Here is a 14,583-nt window from a genome sequence, read left to right on the forward strand (position 1 = left end):
CGATTTTCTTTGATGGACAAAAAATCTGAGTTTCCGGAAGAAAAAAAACCATGCTACTCTCACCTGAGATCAACTAACTCAGCCACGTTGTGAAAAAGGCCCATAAAATTCCTCCCGTCATCGACAGAACTCGAACTCAGGTCTTTTCCACCCAGTGTAGGAAGGATGGGATTCTACCAACTATGTTACCAACGAGGACATCAGGGTAGAAAACTGAACCTTGGAGAACAGCAGCAATAGCAGAGGAGTTAGAAGGTAGATAACCATCTACTGTTTCCGGAGTCAACAATTGGAAACGGACTGAAGAAAAAGAGAACCTCGAAAGGTGACACCTGAAACTAATTTTAACATCATCCAAGGGACAAGAGATCAATTATTTATGTTTACAGTGGGAATTTTCTGTAACTAAGTTACAGCCCTCGAAAAAATTACACTACTCCAGATAACCAAATTGCTATTCTTCAATGCTTAACAGTTTGTGAGATTAATTCTGAATTAATATTTTAAATAGAATTACAAAAATCAAAAAGTCCTAGTGGAAGCTGATTATTAATTTGCTATTAGTTTCCAGAATTTTAATTTCGTTTTTAACTTCATGATGTCAAATTATCAGTTACAGAGATAAGCAGCATTATGGACAATATGGTTAATCAGGAAACTGAAAATTATCTGCTAAGATAGGAGAAGCGAAAATAAATGGAGTTTATCTGGGACACAAAAAAAAGAGAGATTATAAATATGTCACTCATGTCACTAACCAGGAAATATTCTGCAGTTCACAGAAGCTTGCTGAGTCTCTAGGATGTACATCGCCATGGCATTTTGATACAACTTTGTAAAAATATTAGGTGAGTTGGATTCATTTAGTATTTCAGTCTGCTATATAAGTAATTTATGGATCAGATTAGTCCTTCATTAAATATGTAGCTATATGAGCTCAAATGATGTATGAGAAAACTGAAGTTTTTTAGCAATTAGGTCTTTTCTTCTCCAAGCCTATTAATTCTTCGACCAGAACGTAGACTCGCTAATAATGTCTAACATGGCACAGAGCCAGTTGATGTCATTAAGTTCGGGATATAATGTTCACATTTCTACTGCACGTAAATACAATAAATGATATTCCACATCACTTCCTGCTGCTTTAATTTAGGACGGAATTCATGATTCCAAGTTTGTTCCATTTCGTAACTATATCCATTAGAAATGTGGTTACTAATGTTCTGAACATTTAGCCAAAAAAAGAAAAATTGTAGGAGTATTTAACGATCAAACTAATGCAGGCTATTGTTTTCAGTTTTTATTGGCAAATGAGTGCAGAGGCTACTACTGGCTTTATTCCAACTGCCATTACATCTTCGTGACATCACTGAATAATTCAAAGAAAGAAATCAAAGAAAATAATATGTATTCATCGCAGTTCTGTTGATGAATTTCTATGAAAAATAACTTATGAGCATGGGACCAGATGATTAATTATACATTGGAGAACTACTAGTCGAAAGTGGATTTGGGGAACAGGAAAATGGAGAAAGTTTCGGGAGAAAAGAAACTACCTGAGGCCAACAAACTCAGCCACGTTGTGAAAAAGTCCATAAAAACTCCTCGCGTCATTGATGGGACTCAAACTCATTGTCTTTTCTACCAGACCTTGGAGGCTATTGATATAATCACTTCACTACCCTCGAGGACGTAGGCTAAAGAAACAATAACAAAAAAAAAAGCAATCATAACTCGGATTCTATACAAGTAGAGTGTCCAGGTTCGAACTCAGACCCCAAGAAAACAACGACAAAACTACTATAATACAATAAATGGTTTCGCTGTCCATTAATAAGATTCTGCAATATTTTTACAGAATCTTACAGAAAGGTTACTGACGTCACCTTTCTCTGGTGACACGAGTAATTGCAGACCAGTTAGTTTAACTTCTTTTCCGCGAAAAATAATGAAGTCATCGGTTAAAGATACATTGCAGGATCATATAAGCAAGATTGCAGTAATAATTCGGACACAGCATGGGTTTCTTAAGGGAAAATCTTTTCTGACAAATTCGATTGGATACTCTGATGTGGTTACAAAGGAACTGGATGCAAAAAAATAATTTCATATCATATACTTGGATTTCAGGAAAGCTTTTGACACTGTTGCGCATGGAAGACTACTGTCTTGGAGCAGAATGGTATTAAGGGTAAGTTGCTACAATGGATAAAAGGATGGTTGAGTAGGAGAAGACAAAGAGTGGTAATGCATGGACTCTGCTCTTCGTGGACTAATGTTATTAGTGGAGTCTCCAGGGTTCGGTGTTGGGCCCGGTGTTGTTTTGTATATTTATCAATGATATTGATGGAGGTATATAAGGCTTAGTGTCGAAGTTTGCAGACGATACAAAGGTTGTCAGGGTTGTTAATGACAATAATCTAGATCCTGTTGCAGTAGTGCACTGCTAGTGCACTATTGCAAGAGGATCTAGAACATTTGGGCAGATGGGCTGAGAAGTAGCAACTTTTTTTTTTGTTAGTTGTTGGCGCATCGGTTGCTGTGGCCATATTGCACCTATCAAGGTTTTTGCATTTTTTACTCTGATCCAAGCCCCAGGCGGGATTCGAACCCGCGACCTTTGGGTTGCCACAGGCAGGTACTTTACCCACCCGGCTAGCTCGGTCGGAAGTGGCAACTGAAGTTTAATATTGACAAATGCAAAGTACTGCATATGAGTAGAAGTAACCCCAGAGAAATGTACATTTAGGGTGGTAGAAAATGAAAAAAACAAAACAAAACTGGGAGTAATTGTGCAGTCAGATATGAAATTTTCTGAGTAGTGCAGACAGGCTGCCAGAGCAAGTCATGGAATATTGTAAATGATATACAGGAATTTTGCTAGTAGGGAAAAGGAGGTGATTATTCCTTTGTATAAGGCAAAGATCAGGCAACGCCTTGAGTACTGCGTACAGGTCTGGAGGCCTCATTTTAGGAAGGAAGTAGTGTTTGCTTAAGCGAGTACAGAGAAGGGCAACAAGATTGGTGAGGGGAACGAAAGAGTGATCTTACGAAGAAAGGCTTAAGTTCAGCAAATTGCAGCGTCTGGAGACTAGGCACCTGCGAGGTGATCAAATTGAGGTGTATAAGGCCCAATTCTGATGGGATTCTTCCTCTTGCTCAGATTACGAACCTGAGGGAGCATAAATTCAAATTGAGGTAGGTCAGTTATAGAATAGATGTGCGGAAATTTGCCATTAGCCAGCGGGTAGTTGATTGCTGGAACATCCAAACTTCCATCTGTCGTTGTAGAAGTTGATAGCTTAAATAATTTTAAGGGGAACTGGACAAACGTTTAGAGGGAATGGATGTGTGAAATGTTTTTTTTTGGGGGGGGGGGAGGGCTAATGCTACATAAGCTTGCTTTCTTGCATCACATGTCTCGAATACTACGACTACTACGTAATAAACTTTACTGAATTGAAATACCTTTATTATTCAGTTTAAAATGCATTCGTGTTAAAACCCTACAACAACCAACAAAACTTGGTTGGTTGTTGTAGGGTTTCAAGTTCATCAGAAACTTAGGCCATATTGCGCTGTATATAATATGCGTGTGTTAAGGGGGTGATTTGCTGTATGTCGAACGAAAATGGCTTTTGATTGAGATACTGACACAGATTTATGTATGATACGATGGTACGCTTTTATACCTTTTTCAAAATAGAGCATGAATATGAGTAATCAGAGCAACAATAACAATAATTTATATTAAAATTATCAAAAATTATAATAATTTTTATTGTAGTAACTCCCTAATTAAATAAGGGGATCACCACAGATATATAAATTTTAAAGAAGTGTCAGTCAGTCATAAAACTCCCCTCCTCAATTAAATGGTCAGTTACTCGATCTTTGTAATTTCAGAGCAATTTAGGGATCAATCCGTGGTCAGATTTAAAAGTCAATGATTATACGCATCAGAAAATATCAGATTATACGCGTCAGAAAGTGATTGAACAAAATTTTTTTTATTGCGACATAGGAAGAGAGTTTGGCCGATCGATACATTCCAGTCCTTTCTACTGCTTCACCATGGGTAATAACAAAAGCCAATTAACCAAAGAAGAACTGGAAGATTATAAGGTAAGGATTTAAAACTAATTAGAATATCCACAGATTACTTTAAACAGACTCCAATGTATCATCACGTTTGACTTCGGTCCAACGAACACTTAATCGAAACCTAACAGATCCATAGATTTCTCTTAAATAAATGAAATTCTCCAATTTTTTTTCAAACGAATTCTATTACGAGTACACCTACATTCACTAGGGGAGGTATGCCAAGTACTTAACGCATTCCTTTGACCACACCCTTGATATTTCTTGTTCTTAATCTATCATCTTCTGATGGAACTTCATCCATATGGCATTTAATGGAGTAAAAAAGGTACCTCGTACTATACCGAATGGGACAAATCGAAATTAATTGTGAGCATGTAGGTCAGTGGTGGAAATTAAACTTGGACAGCCTTATCACCTATGGGATCATTCTATTAATGGCTTCCTTCCAATACTTTTCATTAAAAGTTCTTTTGGAGGAGACTAACAGAAAACCGTTGTAAATTTTTAGCAGAAGATAAAAAACATTTTTTTTTTCGCAGACGATCATTCTTTAGTGTGACAGATGATGTAATAGTAGTATGCAGAGTTAGGGGTCAACCTGTTAAAGACAGTGTCAACTGGTCTGGAGAATATTCAATACATGACAATCACAGAGAGGGATTGGGGGGGTTGAATTCTCAACAGGAAGTGCATACTTTCATTCTAAGCTCTTTCTCTCTTGCCAAGAGCACCTTAGTATTGTTTAAAGATATAAGATTAGAGGCAATTTGCTTATCATGCCCTATTGTTGACAGTAATGGCTAATCTCTGTCTTGCTATTGTCTAGATGCACTGAATTTTATCGATTGGCCAGTAATTGGAGGTAAGACAACGTAGTCATTTGTAGTCTCATTAAGGAACTACGTTCTTTAAAAGAAAATTTGCTTTCAATTTTCTCGTTAGAGGTTTGTAGTAACAAGTCCTTTGGTTTTAGAGCAATAAAGGTTAAGATGAACAAAGAAATCTTCGCAACAAAAAATTCGACCAAAAATACAATGATTTTTTAAATAAAATATGTTTTTAATTTTAAATGACAATTAATATTAGGTATACCTACAATATTGTCCAATTTTGTAATATTTTGGACTTCTACTTCCGTCTTCAAATGCAGTCCAAACATTGTCTTTTACCCCTACACTTTCTCTGCCCTCATTCTGAGGAACTAGCAAAGGATAAATTATTCACAGGTGATGAACGGCGTTCGTGTATTATGGTCATTTTTGATCAAACGTTTAGCCTTTTTTCCCGCTTTCTTTCTTCTTGGATCACTGTCAAGAAACATCTACCTTTATTGCCATTTCTCTGCAGAAAAACACAGGTATAACAGCTTTCCTCTCTAAATGCGCATTTTATTAAGCAAGTCAAGAATTGCAACCCCACACTTTGCTATTAAACATAATTGGACTGCAATTGCTCTCTTGCCAATCCCCAGGGTGTTTTTAGATTCATCATAGGTGATGGAGCAGATGTGGAAAATTGGCTAATCGCAATAGGGGACGACGTGATTTGTTATTTGCTCAGGCGAAAAGATGTTTACGAAACTTTCCTAATAATTCACTACGAATCTCATTTCGGAAAAAAATTTAAATAAAAATTCTTAAATAAATTCTAATTTGACATTTCTTTCTTTCATTACAGGAACTTACTTTTCTAACGCGAAGAGAAATCCTCCAGTAAGTTATTGACAATTATAAGTGATTTATCAATTACATTAATTTGATTTATCTTCGATATTTATTTTAACAAAACATATTTTCTCTTATTTAGTGCTTTTAGTCGCTTTAAGCATCTCAATCCTCGCTTATTACGTAAAGGAAAAGGTCTTAGGTTACCTGGAAGATTAGTCCGCAATATGCCAGAACTTAAGGTAAAATTTTAATAATTTAATATTTTAATAAATTTAATATTTAAATCTATTTTAAAAACAGTTGTTCATGTAATCTATTGCCCCGATTAAAAATATATTGAAATCGGTGACGGTTACCGTGGTAACGGTGTTTACGATTCTACGGTTACCATGGTAACGAGATTTACGATTCTGTGAAATTGACGATGCTATTGCGACAGATTGAAGTTATTGTTATGAGAGTTAACGGTTTCCATGGCAACCAGGAAGTTACTCTTCTCGTTGTTGAAGGTTGCTATGGGGAAGTGCGGATTCCATTTCCCGATTCTGAAAATGATTGCCATGGCAACAGTTACACAAGTTAATTTCGAAGTTACTTTATGTGAAGTGCTTTCTTTTCTTTTTCTTTTTTTTTTTTTTTCTTTAAGAATGAGAATAATTTTTTGCCAACAATAATCGACATCTAGATAGCATATGACTTCCGTTTACCATTTTTATGACCCTCCAATAAATTTAATATCATTTATGTTCTTTTGAAGTTGAATCCTTATAGGATCTGTGGGTGAAGACTTCTCATACAAAAACACAAATCAGAGTATTCATTAGAAGATCGCTGGCGCCCCCTTTCTGAAAACAGTACATCCCTTCTGTCAGCTGTAGTGCTTTTCTACTCAATGTCTAGACGACTGTGACGTCTTGCGTGAATCATTAGAATGTGGGCTGCCCTTTCCAGAAAGAACAAATGCGTTCTGGGTGAACGATAAAGGTATCGCGTGATCAAACGAAAGAATAATTGTCTTCTATTGGCCGCCTTCTTAGATAGATAGCTTAGCGGGGTTCCAGTTTGTCTGCAAGATTCCGGAACACGGATTTGTGTCTATCTTATCATTTAATTCCGGTTTTTATCGTTCTGAGCTTCTGAAGAGGATATCTGTCGGATGTTTTGTACCTTGGCACAGACAGAACCCCTAAATAGCAACAAGAAATACTGATTATGTAAATCTGATTCGTTGAATTTGAAAATAAACAACATCTAAGTTGTTATGAGTTCTTTCTCATGGAGTATTTATAGACTAATTTTCTAACGAAAAAAAATTAATAGAAGTGTTTTTTTCTGATTACTGGAAATTCGAGTTAAAAGGGTCCGAATTTTCGAGTTAGAAATATCGGGATTATCGAGTTAGAAAGATCGGGATTATCGAGTTAGAAAGATCGGGATTATCGAGTTAGAAAGATCGGGATTATCGAGTTAGAAAGTAGCAAAAATTTCAATTCTTGAGTAAGAAAAGTTGCGTTATCCAGCTCTACTGTCTACTTAGACAGTTCGAGTTAACTAGTTAAAATGGTTCTAACAGCATAATTAAAATCGAGTGTTACAAGATTTAATTAGTATAATTAAATAATCAAGTTATTGCAGTTAACAGTGAAGTTGGTTGTTTGATGATACACTCCTATATTTAAGTGCTGCCCTCTTTCAGAACAATCCATTTGGTGATCGTATTTGCAAGATATTCTCTTCAGAAGACGATGAGTCCTTTTCTTTTGAAGATTTTCTTAATATGGTTTCCTTATTTAGCCAGTCGACTCCAGTAAAGGTGAAGTCACTGTATGCTTTTCAAATATACGGTGAGTTTTATTTTAAAAACTACCTAACACAATTTTTAGAACTTTCGAAGACACATCCTCATCCTCCACATCCTCCCAGAGGCCGGGTTACCATAGGCACAAAGAGCACGAATCAAGAACACCGATTCAGACCGGACCCAAACTCTTTATTGAAAATGTTCATTTACACTTATCTTTCAAAACGTATTGGGACACAGTAAAAAATCATCTGCTTATAAAAAAAGAAAAGTTTAATATTGTTGTAATAGGCTTTAGGTGCATAAACGACCAAGCCATCTGATCCATGTATACTGTCTGTAAATTGCATGTGTTCTGTGGTCGATATGTGTGCTGGATGAAAAACTGGTGTTTCCTGGAGAGAAAACCATGCTACCCTCGACTGAGGCTGACTAACTCAGCGACGTTGTGAAAAAGCCCCTTAAAAATTCCTCCCGTCATCGAACTCAGGTCTTTTACACTCTGTGTAGGGAGGATGGCGATTATACCAACTGCGTTACCTACGATGGCTTTAATATCGAATATGACTCTCCACGGGAGTTAATGATATCAGCAATTCTTTAGGAGACATTTCCTATACTCTTTTAGTATGTCTCTACATACTAAAAGCTTTGCATCTGTCCAAAATGCCCTTGTGAATAGCACAGTTGGTAGGATCGTCGTTCTCTCCACACCGGGTGGCAAGACCTGAGTTCTCGTCCTGTCGATGACGACAAGAATTTCTATGGGCCTTTTTCACAATGTGTTTGAGTTAGTCAGTCTCAGGCGTGGTTTCTTTCTCCTGGAAACTCGGGTTTTTCTTCCAACAAACAGAAAATCGACCACAGAACACACACAATTTACAGACAGTATACATGGGGCAATATGGCCTTAATCGCTGATGCTTCTAAAACTCTACTCCAACAACAACAACAACAACAATTGACGCCATATGAACCCCAGTGCCAAAAACAAACACACGTACATGAAGAAAGAAAATTAAAAGGATAGTGTTAGATTGTGTTATACTGGTTATTCAGTGTGAACAGTGATAATTCTAAGGTGCAGTGAAGGAAATCACAGGCAGCGCAGGAACAGAAGACATCAACAGTGCACGTAAACTGGAAAAGCCCTTGTCAGCAAAGATTTGTAATCGAGTAAAGGCATCTTTGGATTATAGAAATTCAGCTTCGTGGCCAGGAGAGAAGAGATTGCAGGAAGCAGCCAGCGGATGATGATGGGCTTGGTAGCAGGAACAGTGATACAGGACACATTCCGAGTCTTCAAGTTGTTCACAGAGATAGAGTGGAGTATTAGAAAGATGAAAGGAAGCAAGTTTGGCCTGCACGTAGAGATTAAGTGAAAATCATTTTTGTACAACAAAACAACCTTGAGGAACGAATTTGGAAGTCACACCGACCTTAGATGTTGCAGATCAACGATCTTGCCATTGTTGAAGCAATAGGTCCCAACAGCGTTTTTTCTCAATCTTAATATTATTTTATAGATCAATGGCAACGCCAGAATAACTAATCGAAGTTCCATGACAGATATAGAAGCAGAGTCCCTTGTAAGCAAGATAGAAGTCAAGAGGTATGCATACATTAACCATCTGAAAAACAGGGGTGAAACGGTTCGTAATGCTGGATACATGGCAAGTAACATGCTTCTTTGGACAGTAAAAAGCTTCTTTTGGATGACATTCTTGCTGGAGAATCCAAACCACACCTTTGCCATATGTACTAATAGGCAAAAATACCGCTTTGTAAAGAATTTATAAAATTCTGTAATTAATGCCCTAAGAATGTTTTGAGATTCGCAGAAACATAGATATATACGTAATAACAATTCCATGAATATGAAGAACATGCCATTGAAAATTTAGTTTGCGATTTAATTTGAAACCCAAAAATTTATGGAAGCTAACTATGGAAAGTGATTGGTCAAAAATTTGATGACAGGAGAACGTCTATGTCAAGAAATGTTAAAACTTTAGACCTTATGGAAACTGCGTTCTTATGCCTCCCACCGGACTTTTGTTTTTGAGCAACTGCACCCCAATAATTCTGGTTTTTGTTCCAGTTCACCTGACATTAAGTGCGGATGTCTTTTACTTCTACTTTTAACTATTATTGCCATCTATCTATCTTGTTACCTCGGGAAATAACTTTTACTTCCCAGAGGTGGAGTGTCCTAATACATGTTAGACGGTGTATACTGAACGGTCACTTTATTAGTACACCTGTCCTTTGTCCTGTCTCGACAAAGGAGCGTTGAGACGGAACCGCCCAATTCCTTCCACCATATAAGGCATAATTAATTCTACTCCATTAATTTTACAAGTACGTTCACCCATTTTGAAAACGAAACCATGACAGTTATTTATGTTTCAGATGAAGACGAGGATGGGTGTTTGTCTCGAGATGATATCGCTTCAGTGGTTTTACGACTTATAGGAGAAGAAAGAATTAAAACATCGGAAATGAATTTTATAATCGACAAAGTCATGGAAGAAGCAGATCTCGACAGAGATGGATCCATTTCGCCCCCAGAATTCGAGCACATGATTATAAAGTGCCCGGACTTTGCAAGGTAAATTGTAAGAATTTCTTTACATTTTTTTCGAATTTTTCGAATTGATCACATCCATGATCAAACAATTTGAGCATGCTGCCATCTAGTGGTAAATATGCCACTTAGTATTAGTATGTAAAAGGAGATAAATCTACAAATTATACACGAATTGGCAAAGTCACGTACCATTCTGAAAAATAAAATAGTTTATTAATAAAAGTTTGTAGAATTTTCTATTTCGACTCCTATATGTCATAAAAATGTATTTTTATAAAGTCCATTCTTGAAAAGAAAAAAAAAAGGCTGAAATCATTTTAAATTTTATTTTTTTATATTTGAGACAATTCAGTGCTTTAGCCATTAATTTTGTAATATGTACCTGTATAACAATATATTAATTTACAAATTAATATGTAGTAATGAAAATATTTCGTGTACTAATTGGTAAGTCAACCAAGGATAGCATTGTAAATCACGCATAACGAAGCGTGCTATGACGTCATGTCATGGCACGCGACTGCTAATTGCTGTAAATTATTTTCGAAAGGAAACAATTTGATGACGCATTTATCCATTAAGTTGATTTCGCAATTATTTTTTACAATTTACCATCATTACTTTCGAAAAAAATTCATTAAATATTCAAACTATTTAGTTTTTAATTTTTTTCATAATGATTGATTGATTGTAATATCGATAATGTGTCACTGATATTTATATCGATATATCTAGAGGGCGTTACTGGTTATGTATTTAAGTGATTTTGAAAACTGAAATTCTTTTGGTAAAAACCTAATAATTGTATATGTCGCAATCATATTACAGTTATAAATTATTTATTAATTATAACATAATATACATATAATAATTATTTACAATAAACTGATAATGTAATCATAATTTTTAAAAATAGCATTTTTTTACAGCTCCAATATTTTATATTGTACTGAGTTGATAATTGTTTATTTAATTAATATATCATTAGCATAAGTAGTGGCATATGATGCGAGAAAGCAAGCTTATACAGCATCAACAAAAAAAAACCCCTTCTCATTTAACCTATCCATTTGCTTCAAAAGTTTGTCCACTTCTTCCCTAAATTTATCTAAGCTATTGACTTCCATAATGACAGGTGGAAGTTTCTTTCAGCAATAGACCATTCGCTCGCAAAAGGCAAATTTCCGCACATCTATTCTGCATCTGTGTTTCCTCGATTTGAATTTATGTCCCCTTAAGTGCTAAATCTGAGCAAGAGGAAGAGTCCCATCACCATTGAGCTTGTACACCTCGATCAGATCACATCGCAGATGCCTAGTCTACAGATGCTGCAATTTGCAGAACTTAAGCCTTTCTTGGTAAGAGGGCCTCTTCATTCTCCTCACCAATCTTGTCGCCCTACTCTGTACTCATTCAGCAACTCTACGTCCTTCCTAAAATGAAGCCTCCAGACCTGTGAGCAGTACTCAAGGTGTGGCCTGATCATTGCTTTATACAAAGGGACAATCACCTCCTTATCCCTGTTAGCAAAGTTTCTGTATATCATTGACAAAATCCCATGAGCTGCTCTCGCAGCCTGTCTGCACTGCTCAGAAAACTTCATATCTGATTGCACAATTATCTCCATGTCTTTTTTATTCTCCACTATTAGGGATACATTTGCACATCACCATTCAGTGGGGACCTCCACTGATTCCAATGATGCTCTCAAAATCATGGCTAACGGTTTCCTTAATTCTTTTGCTACCTCTTTTAATATAACTGGATTATCTGATCCAACCCAGGTGCCTTTCTTATGTTTAACCTCAACAATTTCTCTTCCACTTTGCTATCAATTATTACGAAATCATTTAGCTCCCTGTTAGAGTTGAATAAATTTCTGGTATCCTCCTCCCTAAATAACTCCTCGTGTGAATGTAGATGCAAAATACTCATTCAATTTGTCAGCTGCCTGAGCAGGATCATTAACAGTCGAACCGCCGATATCAAGTGGACCAATCTGATTCGTTCCCTTCCTTCTAGAATTTACATAAATAAAGAAGTCTTTGCTGTTTGCATCCTTTCTGTAGTCCTTCTGATGTTTGCAGTCTTTGCATCCTTTGCCAAAGATTTCTTGTAATCTGTCTTCGTTTGTCTAACCTTCTTTGTAACTTTATTACGAACTAGCTTACATCTACCATTGGCGTCTCTGTCGCCTGATAATTTATATCCATCCCATGCATTGATTAATATCCTCCATATTTGCGAACGATGGGATGTGTTCCTGAGATGATTGCGAATTGCTAATAAGGTCATGGACTCAAGCATTTTCTTTTGTCACCTGTATACGCCTTATTTTGATGAACCCTTAACATTTTTTTTCCAAAAGAAATTTCAACTTGAAAGACAATTTTCAATCGCAAATACAATATTATAATTAAAACGCCTATCGATATCTGAGCCAAAACAATCTTTTATTAAGTAGGAGGCTTCAACCAATCAATATTATTTTATTGTTAAGACACAGAGTAGAAAAAAAATAAGTGACAGCGTTGGAACAGGTTGGTTTGGAGCACATAGCAAGCCGTGTGTTCCCAGAGCAACAGTCACAAGTACAACTTGATGGATACCATAACAAGCAACAATGGCGTTCCCCGAAATAACCAAGGAAGCAGGTGGGCTTCATCTTTAAAAATTAACATCAGATAACAAAGAAATTATGAGGATGCACATTAACGGAAATCGTTATGTACAGCAGTTTTTAAACTAATAACCAATCACAGAATCAAATCGAAAATAAATAAAAGATTAACATTGTCACAAAACAAAACTTTCTTGTGGAAGGAGTATCGAAGTCAGATATCAGATAGAGAGAAATAAAACTGAAATAATTCTCATCAGATTCGAGAAAGATGGGATCAGTCTAGGGCACCATCTAAAGAGAGGCTAACTTTAAAAGATCTCTTTCTGAAAGAAATTTGCAAATATTCTGATTTTGTTGAAGAGTAAATTTTATATTTGGATATGTTCGAAGAGACAGTTTCCAACTTGTTTTTTATGAAGTCATTAAGTAAGGATTTTTTTTCCTTGTAAAATTAAAAACTAGCCTGAGAATAAGAAAGCAAATTTGCAGATAAAGATTTTCTATAAATACAAAATAATACTGTCTTTGTGTTTTTGTGACCAACGCATCAACCAGTCAGTACTCAGAAGGATTATTTCTGGTGACCTACCAGTAATAATCTTTATTGGATACTGAGTTCTTATGATTTAAATCTCTTTCATTCTTAGAATTTACATATCTTTCATTGTCTTGCTCTCTGTGCTTTTTCGTGGTCCCACATGTTGGTCCACACTGAGCACCCTGTGTGCATAATAATTTAATGTTTTAATTACCCTTATGATACGCATAATTGAAAATTTCTCTTCTAGTTCCTTCTCTTTTCGTATTTGAAAAGAAAGCTTAAGAAAGCAGAATCCACTTTGGAGAATGACATCGCATTGGCTGAATGACCCAGTCTAGAGTTAACCTTTCCAAGCTCTCTAGAATATTCCTTGGGGTTAGCAGTTGGTTATCAAATAATGCAACAGATGAAGGATTCAGTATTAAAAGACGAAAGTATAATGTTTTTCAAATGACGACTTCAATAAATGAGTATTCGTTAGTAGAATTTTTTAAAAAATATATGTCTTTATGTGGCGATCTCCATTAAAATAAATTTATTTCTTAAAATAAATAAAAATACTTTTAAAGACAAATATATACAAGGAAATATCAATTTTCAGGGGTAATTCAGAACTCTGCTGATAGGTTTAAATGCGGGCATTTTCTACACTGTGGATATAATCATCCTCTTCTCCCATTGGATATGGAGGGCGGTGATTATATCCACTTGCAACCCACGAGATCGAATAAAACAGTATGGTTGCATTAAAATGCCCCTGATTTGTTCAATAAGAGATAGATATGGCATTCTGAAGGACACATGATGTTTAACTAACAGTCAAAGCATTTGATTCTCTCCCTGTACAAACTGGAACAGATTGGGATTACTAGAGAGATTCTAAGATGGATTGCTGGGTGGACCCCCAAGGATCGGTTCTTGGACCACTCTTGTTTCTGATTTTCATAAACCTCATCGAAGATGTGATAGAAGGCTTGATGTCAAATTTACAGATAACGTAAAGATTGGTAGAGTTCCTTCAGGATGACTTGAGCAGCGTTCCTTCAGGATGACTTGAACAGGCTGCAAGAATGGTCAGAAAAGTGGCAGCTGTGTTTTAAGGCAGCAAAAATTTCAAGGTCTTAACTTGCGGAGATCTGCGCGAGTAGCACAGTCGTATCGTCACTGTCCTCCCTGTGGAAAAGGCACCGTCCTCCCTGTGGAAAAGGCCCGGGTTCGAATCCCGTCGATCACGCGAAGAATTTTAATGGGATT

General features: G+C 36.2%; 1 protein-coding gene across 1 annotated transcript; it reads left to right on the forward strand.

Moving 5' to 3' along the window:
• Window positions 1-779: 779 nt before the first annotated feature.
• On the forward strand, window positions 780-13,699 carry LOC150087492 (calcium and integrin-binding protein 1-like). Its single transcript, XM_090372506.1, has 7 exons — window positions 780-848; window positions 4,025-4,125; window positions 5,785-5,819; window positions 5,914-6,013; window positions 7,471-7,618; window positions 9,988-10,186; window positions 13,577-13,699. The coding sequence occupies exons 2-7, from the start codon at window positions 4,075-4,077 to the stop codon at window positions 13,596-13,598; spliced, it is 555 nt and encodes a 184-aa protein (XP_090228632.1). The 5' UTR covers window positions 780-848; window positions 4,025-4,074; the 3' UTR covers window positions 13,599-13,699.
• The last annotated feature ends 884 nt before the right edge of the window (window positions 13,700-14,583 follow it).

Source organism: Mastigoproctus giganteus, chromosome 4 (genome assembly GCF_048544385.1).
Source record: "Mastigoproctus giganteus isolate SK-2022 chromosome 4, ASM4854438v1, whole genome shotgun sequence".
NCBI classification, from domain to species: Eukaryota; Metazoa; Arthropoda; class Arachnida; order Uropygi; family Thelyphonidae; genus Mastigoproctus; species Mastigoproctus giganteus.